Here is a 17164-nt window from a genome sequence, read left to right on the forward strand (position 1 = left end):
GTCATTTGGTGGAAATTTTCAGCCAGGATTTTTCCTTCGCTTGCTGGCTCGCTAACGGAATGAAGGCAATAAAGTGCAGTAAAAAATAATGGCCCACTCCAAGGACATGCGGACGTTTACGCGACCGAGGAACGGACGATTTTTTGGCGCAGACGATACCAAGTCATTCTGGGGAGCTACTGCTGCCGTTAATTTCGTGGTAGGGTGACCTGACCAGGGTTCTACAATTGTAACAATACGGCGAATTTTTGAAAATATTCGAAAGGTTGTAGCAAAAATTGCCCGAAAATTAGAATTCGGTCTGCGGTCCCAAAATTCAAAATTTGTCAATAGCCCAAAAGTCCTCGAGTTTGATTGAAAATGCAAAAATTAAACATAAACATTGTATTTCAAATAGTTGGCAATGAAAAGCAAATCTGAAATAAAAAAACAGTGGTCTAACATGGTTAGGTTTAGTTTGTTAAACACCAACAAACTATTTTTTTTATCAATTTCTTTTGAATATTCAATCAAAAACTTTTTTGTAAACATATCACATGTTGAAGTAATTTGAGAAACACATTTGAGCATTTTCAGCTTAAAACAGGAATTTTCCAAGTGCTTTCGTACCCAACCCTTCCCGATTTCAATAAAACTTTGTAGACATGTTATCCTAGGCTCATTTAAACCATTTGAGGAGGGCGGAAGTTACTTAAATATTTTTGTATTTTGTAATTTTAAAATTATTGTATCAAAAAGTGGTAAAAAACAAACTTGTCGAAAATTGCGCGTGCCTGCTGAAAAAATACACTGAAAGAAACAAACACACCACTTCAATTACTTTCAAGTTCAAAAGTCAAATTTTGAGTTGATGTCACGATTTTTTTTTTGAGGATCAGCGTAAGACGTTACAAAAAAACTCACAAATAATATAAGACGGTATGTCGCTCCTAAAAAAAATACAAAAAAAATATTTAAACTGTTTTTTGAAGTGTCCTAAACGAATAAAATGTCAAAAACCGAACACAGAAATTATTTTTTTAGACAATTGCACATAAAAATCTCCATATTGACCATTGTCCTAAGTCCAATCCATTTGCAGATACAGCGGTTTTAAAAATAAAATACACAAGATATCTTAAAACAATAAAATAAAAGCAAAAACTGTACAGAACACTTTTCTATACAGAAATTACCTTACTTGAAATTAATTTGGAAATGTTTTTAATGAGTAAAAAATATAGATAATATTGTAGACAAATGTTATCTCAAACAAACATTCTTAGCAAAAAAGTAAACTTTTATTTTCGCTGGTCACCCTAATGTCCAAGCCATAATTCCGTTACTATCGATATAGCCCGGACAGTGTCGTAGGCAGGCTCCTTCTGCTGCTACTGTTGGTATAGTAACTGTGAAGGAAATCGATGGTATCAGGGGAGAACATGCTGCATTTTCATGGTCCACCTCGACTGTACCTCGAGAAGGAGACTTTATTTGTTGCGACTCCAACGAGAAGGGCGAAAACTGTGGATAATGATGCCATATAGTTACGTGGCTTTGTTCTATGTCATTGTTATGGTGACTTTATGATAGGGTGTATGTGGGGGAGTTTGTTATCGCAACAAAAACAGTTGAGGATTTGCTTGTAGTCTTGATAAGTTAAAGCAACTTGAATTTTATATAAGTAAATTAAACAAACAAGAAAATATTATGATCCTCTGAAAATGTATGTAAAAATAACGATGTAATAAATTTAGTTAATCATTTTCACCATATTTTCTCAAAACTTGAGCAATGCAGTATTTTTACTTTCCAAATGGTCCAATAAATTAGCTTCCAACAAAAGCGATGTCCCCTAACCACAGAACAACCAAACGCGAATTCCAAAAAAAAAAAAGAGAAGAAGAAAATCGAATTTGGAATAAATTTCCCCTCAACCGATCGAAGCGTCTGCTTCCTTTTCCACCAAATTTCCCACTCTTAGTCTACGCCGCAACGTTCAGTTCAATTTATTGTGACAGCTTCGTCCGCCGCGCATTTATTATTCATTAAATCAATCTTTATTAATACGAGATTTTTGACACATGATTAGAAGTAAATTCCATTTCCCCCCAATCCGCTGCAAATTTGGTGAACATTGATGGAGAAAATCGAAGAGGAAAAAAAAAACTCGTCAAATCACAAAGACCACCCAACCAAAACAAGGCCCACGCGCGAACCTCCCGTTTTTCCACGTGACGTTGGGGAAAAAATGAAAATGTGATTGGAAAATTATCGCCCACTCACATAGGCTATTTCGGCGCACCGAGGGGAGAGAGAGAGTCGCACAAATGGAGCCGTTTCGATGCTTTTAGAAGAGATTGGACCATTTGAAATCTGATCATAAACACAAAAGCATTTGTGATAAATACTGAATTTCGATTGATAAACACATCACATAGACGCCCTTGTTTGCATTACGACACTTAAGATAGATGTCTTGAGGACTGAAAATAAGAGTTCAAGAATAAAATAATATCAAAAGTCTCGTGCAATATTCTCTGCATCTTGCTGGGTGTAGTAAATCTTTAGAAGTTCGTGATTTAGAAGCTGAACCAAAATGATACTTTAGTTTTGATTGACTACAAAAGACGTTCAGATTTCAATTGTACCAAACCAGTCTTCCACATCACAGACCACCTTTCGAAAAAGATGGATTTATTCCGGCTCGCCGAAATCGATTCCGAGCACACGAAGAAACGTGTCACTCTCGGAACACTTCCAATCCAAAGGACAGGTGTTTCAGCCCACCCGGATCTCCAATCTGCTTTTGCTCGCATGAATTATCTCGTCGTTCGACGTGACAAGACGGAGGCTTTGGACGGAGCAGTCCCTAGAGGGAAACCCCGCCAGCTCTAGCCGACACGCACAACTGCGGATGTTGAACACCTTATGTTGAGGAACGCGCGCGCGCTTTACGTATATGTGGTATCAGGCTTGTTCGACAGAACAAAGCGTTTGCCAATTCTTGATTGATTCCCAGGTGCGAGAACTAACGTGCTGCAGACACGACGGATGTGCGGTGCTCAATGCTCCGGGGAGGTTCGATTACTTAATCGAATTTTGGCCTTCCAGAGATTCCGGATGGGAAAAAGGACTCTTCGTCTGCACTCTATAGTCCGGATGGATGAGATAGCATCACGCAATACGTCTTCATAAAATAATAATTCAATCAATATAGTGAGAGTGAGCCAGCTTGGCAGCTTCTCCTATGCGAGACGATTTCAATCAGTGAGTAAACTCTTTTGATTAGGTCGAAGGGCGTCACGGCTCGTTGGGTGTTCGGGACGAACCGGATTGAAGGGGCGGACTTCTCGGACGAAGTCGTTTCCCAATTACCCGGTTATAATAACTGGTACTTGCGAAACCACATATCGATGCAATCCTGCCCTTCCTTGTGCGGTTGGAGCAGCTATTTGGGGTTGTAGGGGCTTGATGGCAATATTCATCCGATTCATTATATGGATTAGGAATAAGTATAACATGAGGTAGTTTGCATTTCAAGAACTTCCTCTTGACACGCTTATAATATACTTTTAATTTTGAGTCTATACCATGTTTGATATCAATAGGGACTAGATTTGAATAAAACCTTAATTTATTTTTTCTTGACACTGAGCAAAAGTACCACAATGATTCTACCAAGACAATCGCTTTAGGAAATAAACTTTTCGAATTTCTTTATCCCTGTCAACTGCATTCAAACAAGCTATCTCCATCAAGAAGAACAATGGGGCAAAACCCGGTAGAACTTTTACAATTTTTATATTCCATAATAACCGTTGAAAGCGGTGGTTCAGCATCGTTGAACGATGCACCACAAAAGTGCCACTTGTCCGTACTTGAGGATGATAATGCTGCTGCTGCTCAAGACGGCTCGTTCCATTTGTATCCATTCCGTTGACGGCTCTTTGAGTAATCCCCCTCCGGACAAACAAGAGAAGGGAGAAAGTTCTGTGAATGAAACTGCAAATAGTATTGCAAGTTGAACATTGTACTATATCTAAAGGATCATCCCGGCTGACCTCCAGCATCATGTTAATTGGATCTCTGCCGGCGTAGTCCGGAATGGCACCGCACACTAGATGTCATCGTTGATGTGATTACAACCGCATTACTGTGCCGGAGACTATTTACAAATTGATTTCCTGGCCCGTACCAGGAGGACCACTCCAGCTCCAGAGTCCGGGCTAGTCTAGACGATTTTATTACCCCTTTTTCAGGAGGGGATTCTTTTATGTACGTGTGTCACCACCCCATAAAATCGTGTGTTCCATTTTCACCCCTCATGTGACGACTTATGCTACCTTTGGCTCCATCAACCGTAAAATGATACTTCATAGTTGTGAACTTTGCTCGCGTAAAACCCCTTTACAATTCAATATCGGAAGCTCTTGCAGCTGCATACAACTGGCTTCCCCCTGGATTCACACACTTGCTGAAAGAGCAGAAACTTTTCCCTCTTTTCAATTTCTTGCAAAAGTGGTGCACACTTGTTTCCATTCTTATGCACAGTTGAGCCGTTTTTCCAAAGTTTCCTCAACAATGCATTGGTTCAAAAGTAAACGGTAACGTCACACTGAACTGGAAGGAGTTGTAATTGAATGCCCAGTTTTTCCATGAAATGGTACTGGATCGAAGATCTTACAAGTTCCAAGTATTTACAGAGGCTTGGAATAGGTAGGATAGTGTTGAGTAATTCTCTCCTACTTTGAACAACTTTGTGGGCCATTTTTCTGTAATTTGTTCTTAGGTACATTAGTCATACAAAAAAAAATCTTAAGGGTGCACAGCAACGAAGGAAGTTGTTGTGTTCTTATTACAAATTTGTCAAACGGACCCAATGCTGCAAGAATCTGATTGAAAAATACTCAAACTTTGATGTAAATTACTTTGAAGACAGTAATTTTAGGGTTGAATTAAAAATCATATCGATAGTTCCCGTAGTTTTGAAGATACTAAAATGTCTGTAATAAAAATCTGGGTGCAAAAGCTCTGGTTGATGTGCACCGTTAAGTTTGAAAAATTCTTATCTGGTTATCTCATCGATTTGTAGTATTGTATAAAGTCAACTACCGTCAGTGGGGGTGACATTGGGTCTGGGGGGTGAGATTGGGTCAAAGTGATTTTTTACGGATTTTACCATTTTTCAGGTTATTCTCAATGAAACTGAATTCTGTTAAAGGGGTTGTGTAGGGGACATCTTAAGATGACTTCGCTGAAAAAATCTCGTTCCTAGAACAAATCCTGTTATTTTGGCAGATGTCTAAAGTTGGGGTACGTTTTTGGCCAAAAATGACCTCTCGAAAAATCATTTTTCTAATATTTTTGTTAGAATTGCTCGAAAACTACACAGAAAAAAATAATGTAAATTTGGAAGCTTTAATTTTGGAAGGTTGAATATTACCTCTTTTATGATGTAATTTTACCTCAATTTAGGCTGAAAAAGTGACATTACACCAGAAAAGTGGTAAAATTACACATTTCCAGAGGTAAAATTACACCTTTTTTCTGACATAAAAGATGTACCCCTTCCCAGATGTAATATTACCATGATTTTTTTTTCTGTGTACCCAAATGTTTGAAAATCTCCACTTCAAACATTGTAGCGTGTCAATACGATTCCCTCGAACAAGAAACGCTGTTGGATGACTTGTTTTTACCATATCGTTGTATTTGAGCATCATTTTAGTTTCATTTGACCCAATGTCACCCCCTCTAAGGGGTGAGATTGGGTCAATTTTCAAACTATTGGCATTTAAGGTAGTGTTCATCAAAATCCACCATATTTTGGGAAAATGTTAGTTAACTATCTAAGAACAATTCTACGTTAAAAGATTTTCGATGTTATTTAAATTGTTTTTGTTATTAAGAAATTATGAGAGGTGTATCGTTTTTTGACCCATAGTCACCCCCACTGACGGTACTCAAAAGTAAGTCAAAAGGAACACTATATTAAAATTTTATAGAGAATTACGATTACGATTCAGCTTTTAAATATTCTAAATGCAAGCCAAGAGTTAATTTAATTAAGTGAACTTCATTCACAAGTAAAACGCGACATGTAATACCTTATAATTATTTGTTTCATTGCCGTTCCACGCATACTACTCATCCCTCGCTAAATCTCACGGGAGTTAAGTAATCATAGTTTCTAAAGCTCCAGCAATTACATTACTATAGCTCCAGCATACAGACAAACCTACAACCGAGCCGACGATGGCGCCTTTTGTCTAGTCACAACACCCATTTGGGGCGTGTGTCCTCCCGTATCCTGTCCCATTGATTCCATAGTTCTACGCGCTCTTGGCCGCCAAATCCACGTATTTTTGGCCACGTTCCATACTACGCCCAGTGAAAAAAAAGCTCTCGGCGCGACACCGTGCCCAAAAGTATACTTATATCACAAATTTATGTATATCCACTAGTTTACCAGAGCCCTCTATTCGCAGGTTGTGCGCTCGCAGCTTATCGATCGACGGCGAACGCGCGCTTTGCCAGAATCTCCATAAAACGGTTTAAGGGGCAGCCTAATGAGAAAATTGAATTTATACAGCCACCACTCTCCGGACAGACATCAGCCAGTGAACGAACGTAGTTCAATTGTTGCCAATTTTCCTGCCGACATCAATATAAATCCAATTTCGGTTGGGCTTTCGCCCGGAAGTGTTTGTGTGCCGTTTTTTGAGTGATGTTTCACTGCTGCGAAGCCACAAAAGACCATCCGGGCTGATTGACTTTACGTTTGATGTCAATAAAAGTGAATTGGGCTTTTTATTTCGTTACACAATTTTGGTTTTTTGAAGGATGTCCTTCAAATTTAGCGGGATTTTTTGTCTGGTTATTCTGGAGATTCTGTGGATTCCTCGAGTTACGCAAATAAGGGATACTTTGAGACTTGAATTCTTCCTTTAAAATGGGTTTGCACAACCAACCACAAACTGGATAACATGACCTCCCGTAACGAGCCTATCGCACATTCATTACAGAGCCCGGACCCGCAAACAACCTCATCCTGATTGCGTTGTTTACGGGGCCCCCTTTATTGCGACGGGGTCACTTTGGCAACCGAGATAAGAAGGCAAAAGTTGAAAGCCCCCTCCCCCATCAGAAGATGATATTCCGTTCTGACGAGCCTGCCCATCAACCTCCATGAAACCACACACACAGTTTGTCTGGAATTAATTTACTGCCTTCCTCTGTGCTGGGCCCGGATGTTCGGATGATGATCCCTTTATTTCCGCATCGCCGTACTCAAATTGGACTCTGTGGCTTGGTGTACAAGTCAAAGCCGGTTCACACAGGATTAGAGACTTGGTATCTACCGTTATCGGAGAATCCTTGTGGCTTTTGGCAAAACAGACCCATTGACTGGAATATCTATCGAATCGGCCTCTCCCCGCTCCACCTCTTTATCGACATCGACACAGTTGACTTGACAGGTTGATATTTAATGCTGTGGTGGTTGGTGGCAGGAGCCAGGACCGTGTTCCGGTTGGCTAGCTCAAATTGCGGAAGAACGGAGCGTCGTGGACGAGTGAGTTATTGGGAATAATTCTGTAGATTAGGTTACGAGATTCTACCGGCCATCAGTCAGTAATACGGAGATGGTTGTCGGATAAACTTGGTGCTTATAGTTCGCAAACGAACCTAGCGATGGTGAAACTAATCTCTTGTTGACAAAAGGATAGCAAAGAAGTCCATCGATGAATTATGACATTGTAGAATGTATCGTTTTACAGTCCTTTTCAAACCGGTGATGCAACAGTGTAAAATTAAATGTAATACGTCATTACCGAAAAATTTTCTTGTTAATCTCTGGTCAAAATTGAATAAATCACGGTGAATCTTTCCAGGATTTTCAGCTCATAAATATTAAAAGTTTATAAATACCTTCCCCTTTAAAACAGCCCAATAATTCCTTGCAACGTAAAAAGGCATTCCGCGAGGTTAAAAAAAAACGCACCGGAAAAGCCCAAACACCATTAACTGTTTACAACGACCGAAATAGGATCCAACTAAATGGTTCATAAATCTTGGCCTTAACGACCCCGCGCGGTAGTCCCTCTGCCGCGTAAACCAACGCGCCCGTGGTGATGACAACGATTTACATCTTGCCTCTACCTTTCGGAGATTTCCGGAGAATTACACCTCCCCCGACACGACAAGGTGTGAAAGTACGGTGCGTTCAGGAGGACTTTTTCATTTGTTAGGTTAAGGTTAATAACTTTTCAGCACGAAAACTTACAAAATATTTGGGTTTTAAGCAGCTGAACTGAGATTTTTTTTCAACGTATTATTTGGGTTTTCATTTTTTTTGGGACCATCCATAAACAACATGAACACTAGGGTGGGTACGTTTTTCAAAAAGTTCTCGGATCAAGTTTTAGTATGGTTCCCCTTGTAGGGCATGCCCATAGGGACTTTCATGCCAAATATCAGCTCATTTGGTTGTAAACTGGCTGCGCGCATCAGGGTTAAAGTTTACATGGGAATTACTATGGGAAATTGGAACTTTTTGTTCAAACGCTCTCACAGGTCTGGGAAAATCACGCGCCAACTTCTGGTATGGTCAAGCCTATGGAGAATGGTCTGGAGAACACTTTTCCCGAAGAGAGCATATGGATTCGTTGTCCCTAGACCTGGCGCATCGGCAAACAATATGATGTCTCCGGAATCAACGGTTTTCCCTCAAAAAGCATGAAATTTTCCTTAGCATGCTATGAAAGCTTGATGAACACCGCGACGCCATACGTCAGGCAGCTACCACGTGGGTGAGAAACGGCTGGAATATTTAATTGCAAACCTTCTTTTAAGTAGAAAATGAACATTTCGAGTAATCCTGATATTATTTAGTCGAATTCAGAATCTTTGCATAGCAAATTTGTATTTTTTTGCAAATATTTCAACCACGTGGTAGCTGCCTGACGTATGGCGTCGCGGTGTTCATCAAGCTTTCATAGCATGCTAAGGAAAATTTCATGCTTTTTGAGGGAAAACCGTTGATTCCGGAGACATCGGATTGTTTGCCGATGCGCCAGGTCTAGGGACAACGAATCCATATGCTCTCTTCGGGAAAAGTGTTCTCCAGACCATTCCCCATAGGCCTGACCATACCAGAAGTTGGCGCGTGATTTTCCCAGACCTGTAGGAGCGTTTGAACAAAAAGTTCCAATTTCCCATAGTAATTCCCATGTAAACTTTAACCCTGATGCGCGCAGCCAGTTTACAACCAAATGAGCTGATATTTGGCATGAAAGTCCCTATGGGCATGCCCTACAAGAGGAACCATACTAAAACTTGATCCGAGAACTGTTTGAAAAACGTACCCACCCTAATGAACACTTTTATGGAAATCTCAACCATACAAAAAACCATCACTTAACTTCCCGTTGAGTGCTAATATTTTGGCCAGATGCTAGTTTCATATGTACAAACAACCCCTGAAAATTTCAGGCAGATTGCTGAGGTCGATGCGAGATGGGTATGCTTTGCTCGAGGACTCGCTCTTAATTGTTTTAGCACATCTTTTGGAGGATTTCAGTATTTTTTTCATAATTTCCAATAGGGACTTATGGAAACTCAAACCGGACCAAATAGGGGAAAACCCGGATAAAATCCTTTTAGATCCCTTTGAATAGAATTTTAAGTCAATTGTATATGTGTGTGTAAGTCAATTCACAGATAAAATCAAAACAATATTGAAAAGAAAAACTTTTTAATACAAGTGCTGGAAAGTTCAAATTTGCAGCACCCATTTTAATGCTGAAATGTAGAACTTTTCAATTCTTTTATTATGAGTATAGAAAAGTCCCGCCCGTGTGGATCAATCGGACCGCGCACTGGAATCACAATCCAGAGGTCGCCGGTTCGAATCCCGCGGCGGGCGCTCTAAAATTCTTTGTGTAAATATGGGTATTCGGCGCCGTCGCTCCGTGCCATACTTTCATACACTTAGGAGCCCAGGGCGGTGAAGTCCTTGTAGATAAAAAGGAAGACCCTAGTGGTTGGCACTAGCAATGGTGGCCGACAGCTATAAAGTCAACTTCGTTTTTTTATAGAAAAGTAGGCCTTTACGTCATGCGAGAATGACAGGAAAATTAATTAGTTTTACAACGGAATTTCTTAAATGATTATTTCATGATTCGATTGTTTGAAGTTTCTGTGAAGGGGACCATCCACAAACCACGTGGACACTTTTTTGTGTCCTCGTGGTTTATGGATGATCCCAAGAAAACAATCGAGTCGATCTTAACTGTAAGGTACACAGCAAGAAAAGTAGTAATCAAGCTACGTGTAAAAGGACTGGGTGTAAATTATTTTTTTTGCATTATTTTGTGAAATTCCATGTAATATTACAACCTGAAACATGTAGCCCACCAATATGGGAAACCTACTCGACCGAAATGTCAAGCTCATATATGCGTTTATCCTTACAGCTTTTCATCGGTCTGATGGCCGAGCGGTCTGAGGCGCCAGTCCTTACTGATGGTGCTGGGTATGAATCCCGTCGGCTGCAATTTTTTTTGTGTTTACAAAAATTGTACATGCTGTGTGTAATAAAGTGTCTTTTTTAACGAAGGTGATGTGCATGCTATTGCATGCGATTTTACCATCGGATTTTTTGCTGTGTATTGTTTCAAAAAAGAAACTATTTATTTTAAAGATTAGCAGATAAAAAAAAATTACCACCATTTAAAAAAATATTGTTATTTGTCGTAGAAAAACTAGTCGATTCTGATGATTCTGAAACATAGTCCAATTGATAAATTTTCGTTGATAAAATAAACTGAAAGTCATGAGCGAAGCCGCAGTCAATTCGAAATTTAACTTAATCAAATATGCCAAAAATTGTAACCTCCAAAATGGAGGAAAATTATTTCCACCTGAAAACACATTTCTAATTACTTCCACAACTTCTCACCATCATCGCAACTGTCCAAAGGACGACCTCCCTCTTCCTTCGCATCAAACTGGTCTCCAAACAGCAGAAAGGAGTGCGTTCATGTGCCGCACTGCTTCTACCGTTATAAATTAATTTGTTTACGCTAGCGCACACTGCCATCTGTGGGTTATTCCCATCATCACCATCATTTCCCCTTCGTTTGAAGTGTCTGTCGACAGACACTTGCAGAACTTTGTCTTGTCTTCACCCTTTCATAGGTCTGGTATTCGACCTGGTAGCATCCAGTTAGGTCCTCCCTGGCCAGATCTTGCTCGACCTATTCAAAAGTTAATTACAAAGTTTTTTAATAATTAATATTAAACATTGTACTCGCAATTTTCAAGTGCCTCTCATAAAGGAACGTGCCAAACTGAGCATCTTCTGGGAGCGAAAATGCTCTCAAGAGGTGGTGTGGGTGCTGTTTTCCGGTGGAGTTGCATCCAGAAAGTTCACTCTTGAACTTGGTAGGTGTACTTGCTCGAAGTTGTCCACCAAGCAAGGAGATACTTTGCGCGCACTTGCGGAAGAACTTTTCCCGGCAGCTGCTGAATGGATTATGCTTAGGGCGGAATGAAACGGAGGAGGGCGCCACACCTTACCACTTTTTTCTCCATTCTGAGAGGTTGACCCGCTGGCGGGCAAGGAAACGAACAAGTTGTAAATTGAAATTGAATACGGTGATGACCTGCTCTTGTCACCTTCGTCCTTCCGTAGGATGGCTTCTTGCTGGAAAAGCTGGTGACTTGAGCTGCTCGTTTTCTTTGCTTGTTTGGGGGTAAAAGTTGCATTCATTCCGGTGAATGTTTTTTTAAATTCCTATGGAGAAATTGTTGTTTATAAATGTACTTTAATTTTAATTTTAATATCAGAACGCTTTAAGTTTTGTTTACAATTGTAAACTCTGGAGATCCTTTTTTCGAGTGCAACATTCGCGGAAATTCGCAACATGGTTGACCCTGCAATTTGCGCACTTCACACGCGACTTGTGTTTTCGGTGTTTTTATCAAGCTTCGCACTTTATCCCTCCATAAACCGACTGTTCTCGCAGCACATAAAAGCAAACGGTTATCATCACGTTCACCCCATGTTTAGATGACAGTTAACTTTAGCTGTCACACAAACCAACACGCACATCTTCGCCGATTGCCAGTACGTGTGCTAATCTATATTTCTTCCGGTGTTTGTTTAGTCCCTTTCTCCAACTCCTACTTCACCCTCCCCAAAAAAGCTCACAGGAAAAACTTCCATATTCATCAGAGGGAATGGGCGAAAAATAACACCAACAGTCAGCCACAGCTGGTGTCGAAAATGGGTGACATCTTGACGACGGGGTTACTTGGACACACCGGCGGCAAAAGTGGCTGCTAATGGTCATTGTTGGCCTTGGGTTATTCTCTCTCTCTGGGTCGCTTTTCCGCACCATTTGTAACCCATTTTCTCATTTATGAAACCACTAGGGTGGATCCTTGGAATTCAACATTCGTGAAGGAAAACAAGGGCGTCTATATGAAGTGTTTCTACACCGCTTTCCAATCCTGGTATTTCAAGTTTCAACTTTGTTTTTTTTTTCTTCAAAATTTCGAATATCAAAATAATTGAATCGAACCACCCTAAACCAGCAATCCTTCCTTTCATAACACCTTCCAACCCCGGATGATTTGCAATCTGGTCAAGTGGAATCGAGTACCCTGAGGGGGACGGCGGGAGGAAGTTCGTTATCGATTTGTGCCATCTTAATAGCTTGAAGGGCAAAGTTTGTGTGTTCCCAGGGCCACTTTCGCCGCACTGCATTTCGTTATAATCTGTTTGAATAACCTCCGCCATTCCAGAGGGGTAAGATTACAAATGTGCTCTCCCCTCGAGGGGCGAGAGAACCAAACTCCGGCGAAACTTTGGAGCAGAACGAAAGTAATTAAACTTTAATTGTTGGCAACCGATAGTGGAGTCTGAGTGGTTTGTGTTCTGACAGAGTTAGTTTTAATAGTTTTGCAGGACTTTTGCTTGGTGAGGTGAGCGCTTGACGTTCGGGATCCCTCGAACGACCTTGACGAATTGACTTTGAGTTATTGGAAAAGTTTTCTATACACTCACGTTTATGGTACGTCTGCTTGTCGGCCGGAATGTTTCCGTTCGGTTCCAACCGGTCCAGATACTCCTCGGATGTGTAACCGTTGAAGGGCACTTTACCGCCACGATTGTGGCCATGTCCGTGGTGGTGGTGGTGATGGTGCGGCAGATGGTGGTTATTGTGTTGCGTGCTGTCGTCGTTATCCTCCCTGGATATCGCTGCAAAAAAGGAGAAAAAAATCTGATTAACTCACAAATCAACAAAAATGTTTGCATTTATTTGCAAACTTTCCGCACTTCATAAAAAAAAACTCAAACAGAATTCATCAGAACCCAGCAGCAGCGCCATAATCCGCTGATAAAATCGATATCAATTTCGCACGGTCCATTGGAGAAATGCGAAACGCAACTCACCAAACCCAATTTCGACGGAATTTGATGAGTCAGTTTGGGTTCTGTTCCATCAGCTTTTATCTGCATGAAAAGGTTATTTTTTTCCAATTCGCTAACGGAGAACCAATAGGGTTGATTAAACAACCTCCAATTGGAGCGATGAGTAGGACTTTTCGATACGGAATAAAAAAGAACTCAATTTTCCAACTCGAAGAAAAATTTGCTCTGCTAATTAATTGCCTGTCCAAAGTTCATATTGCCCAGCACTCAAAAGACGACAAGTCATTCTCGGCACCAAAGTTGACAGTAATTTAATTTTCCAGCTCAGTGACAAGATCAAAGCAGGACAACACTATAATCGATATCAAATGGAGCCTGCACAGGTAGACACTCTAATTAAGTTTGGTTTGGATGTTGCACATGCCGGTGTTTGCTTGAGTCTTTGTCTGTTCGATTGTGTCCAGTAATGTACTGCCGAATGACTTGAGGCTATGTTTTGGAAGTCACATCACAAGATTAAATTGAGTGTTCTAAATGGCAAATGGAGCAGATTTCGAGCTTTTGATGTTGAGATTACAACAGAACTAACTCTTGGATTGATCCAGTACTATGATTCGTGCGATTCTTATCAAGCACGCGTTTCCTTTTGTGAACCACAATAGATGTAATTTATTCAAATTTTCGTGGTGCAGACGACACGCAAAATATGCCGCGTATTAAATGCGCTAACTGCGAGGGCAACTGCACGGCTAACTATCGTAGCCTCATCGCGATTTTAGTTACCTTCTCACCAGCAAAGATAGCTTGTGATATGCGTGAACTGCGAAGGCAATTTTGCAGCTAACAATTGTAGTTTTTTCGCTCAAGCTACGGAGCAATTTCACGCGTGAAATGTGCAAACTGTGAGGGCAACTATGCTGCTAACTATCGTAGCGTCAACACACCATTTATCTACCGGAGGTTTTGCTAGAGTTTAAGAAAAAAACACTAGTTTCACAAACTCGTTTAACAAATCCTGTACACCACGTTACGATGGTCCTGTACGACCATAAAACAATCTTTCGATATGCTGATATGCTCCTTATCCGCTCCCTACAAGCCATAACCAGCTCCTCAACGCTTTCAAATAACCATCATTTCCAATAGCCACGTGCTAGCCAGTGCAATCAAAGTTTATTATTCGGAACAACTTTACCTTGTGCGCCGCGCCCAAGAATGAATGCCAACGTGTGTCCTTCATTTTCCAGAACCTCCCCTCCTCAACTCCCTCCCCATTATCGCAACCTGATGGCGCTCAAGCCCTTCAGCCGGTGCGCTCCATTGCACTTGGCTTTCGATTATCTTGAACTACATTCTCGTGTTCCCGAGTAGTGCACTTGCTTCGAGGTCGATCCCGTCCTCCCCCTCACCGTCCCACCAGCCTTCAACTTTGAAAGAACATCGACCAAACGGCCGATGATGAGACGACGGCGTTGCGAAAAAGGTGAACCCATGAATGAATAATCATCTCCACGGGGCAATCACGAGTGCTATACCGTATCATCGTTACGGGGGCCGCCCTCCTTCCCATCGAAACTGCGGTGCGGTGTAGCCGCATCGGTGCTAAAACTAAAACAACGCTCAAATTGCCATATCATCTCTCTCCCTGGTAGCTTCTACAGCTGGTCCTGGCAACACGGTGTTCTTCGCCGCGTGTTCTGGAAGCCAGCTTAGCTGCTGCTGCGGGTTGGATGATGGGAAAACTGGGTCAATTACTTGCATAAACTACGCGGTAAACTGGCTGGATTTTATTCTCGTCTTCTTTTTTCCCCCACCCATCGTCAACATTGGCCTACTGGCTCGTGCAAGGATGACAGGGATGTCATTTTCCGGGAGGGGAAAGTCGCTGCGAAATCGGTAATACTTGTTATTTTTTGTTTTAATAATTCAAATTTGATGAGTCGAGACTGATTCAGGTGCAGATTACACAGAAAAAAATGATGATAATATTCATCAGGAAATGGTGACAGATTCTGTGTCAAAAAAAAAAAACAAATGTGTAATCTAAAACCAGAAAATGATGAATTTTCATCAGTTTCTGGTGAATATTCATCAGGTACACATATTCAACCTATCAAATTTTCAACATTCCTAAATTCAACTTTTTTTTGCTGTAGAGGATTCAACGACAAAATATTTTTTTACAGTATACAGTTTAAAAAAAAATCTTTTTTGTTAGGATACACAGAAAAAAAATAGTAATATTCACCAAGGAATGAAGACAGATTTTGTGTCAAAAAAAAATGTGTAATATTACATCAGGAACTGGTGAATTTTCATCAGTTTCTGATGAATTTTCACATTTTTACAATTTTTTGTGTAAAATTACATAAAAAAGAGGTAATATTCAACCAACCAAATTTTCCTTGAAATTTTCAACCTTCTATAATTCCAAATCTAAGACTACACAGAAAAAAAAGATGGTAATATTGATCAGGAAACGATGACATATTTTGTGTCAAAAAAAGTGTAATATTGCATCAGGAACTGGTGAACTTTCATCAGATTTTGGTGAATTTTCATCAGGTTCACATTTTTACACATTTTTTATGTAATATTACTCAAAAAAGAGGTAATATTCAACCTGCCAAATTTTCAACTTTCCAAAATGTTGGATTTAATTGGTTGAATGTGGAACTGATGAATATTCGACAGATTCTGGTGAATTTTCATCAGGTTCACATTTTTACACATTTTTTATGTGATATTACTCAAAAAAGAGGTAATATTCACCTACCAAATTTGCAACATTCCAAAATTACACTTTTTTTTCCGTATACGTTTATTTACAACAGAAAATTGAGCGACTTTTTCAAAAATACAAAATTTGCGTTTTCCCAAAGATATGTACATGAGGGCAGTACCTCCTGGCCAGCTTCCGCCAGGGGAAATGGACACGGCCCTCAAAAAGCGGTAAAAGGATAAAAACGAGAGTAATTTAAATTTAAATTGGACCTAGCCGGTCACCGGGCTACCCAACAACTCACACACCTACTCCTCTTACACGGCGTGTGCGGTTGGCAGATATTATATACATTGCGGTTGGATCTGGCCACACGGCCATTTATTTTTAAATTAGGCACGATGACTCTCGGATGACGGTCCGGTCGTTTGCCTGGCGCTGTGTAAACCGGAAGGGACGGATGTAGATCATGGTTGTTGGAGGAGGAGGTTTGGGAAAACCTTGCACAACCTCAACCCCCCGACGTCGACCCCGGTGTGGGGCTCTATCTAGTTCATGGCTCTTGATACACACGACCATGGAGATCCTCTTGAGATTTTCCGGACCAGGTGAGTATCATGGACCGCACACGTGTGTTGAAAAGGGCACGAGAAATATGTATGCTCACGTAGCGCAGCAGCTCTTCCGGTGTACAAGAGGCCCTTTTCAGAAAGCACTTGAAAAGTTGTTCTGTTTCGTTTACCACGCATAAGCAACTTCTCGGGTCAATTCCGGAAGGTAAAATCCGCAAACCGCACAGGTTCTGCTGATTGAAATTTGCTTTTTAATGTACAGCACACGTTAACATGGCTTGTACACACGGACTGTCAAGAATCACTTGTCGACCCTTTGCCGCGTAAAAATTTTTTTGGAGGGAGAAATTACGTGACCGGAAATATGGTACGTGTTTTTGGTTTCGTGTGTCCTGTTTGGAAGGAGGAGGTTGACACACCTTTTCCTGCGCTCTCAACTCAATCTTG

The 17164-nt window shown here is 40.7% G+C and overlaps 1 protein-coding gene across 2 annotated transcripts in view; it reads right to left on the reverse strand.

Annotated features, from left to right (window-relative positions):
• Positions 1 to 17164, reverse strand: part of LOC120417615 (cyclin-dependent kinase 14) — a 267069-nt gene that overhangs the window by 57537 nt on the left and 192368 nt on the right. For both annotated transcript variants that reach the window (XM_052710860.1, XM_052710861.1), the window contains one exon: positions 13055 to 13249. In XM_052710860.1, the coding sequence (XP_052566820.1) occupies positions 13055 to 13249 (195 nt within the window). The remainder of the gene's footprint in view (positions 1 to 13054; positions 13250 to 17164) is intronic.

This window comes from Culex pipiens, chromosome 3, assembly GCF_016801865.2.
Source record: "Culex pipiens pallens isolate TS chromosome 3, TS_CPP_V2, whole genome shotgun sequence".
Taxonomy (NCBI): Eukaryota; Metazoa; Arthropoda; class Insecta; order Diptera; family Culicidae; genus Culex; species Culex pipiens.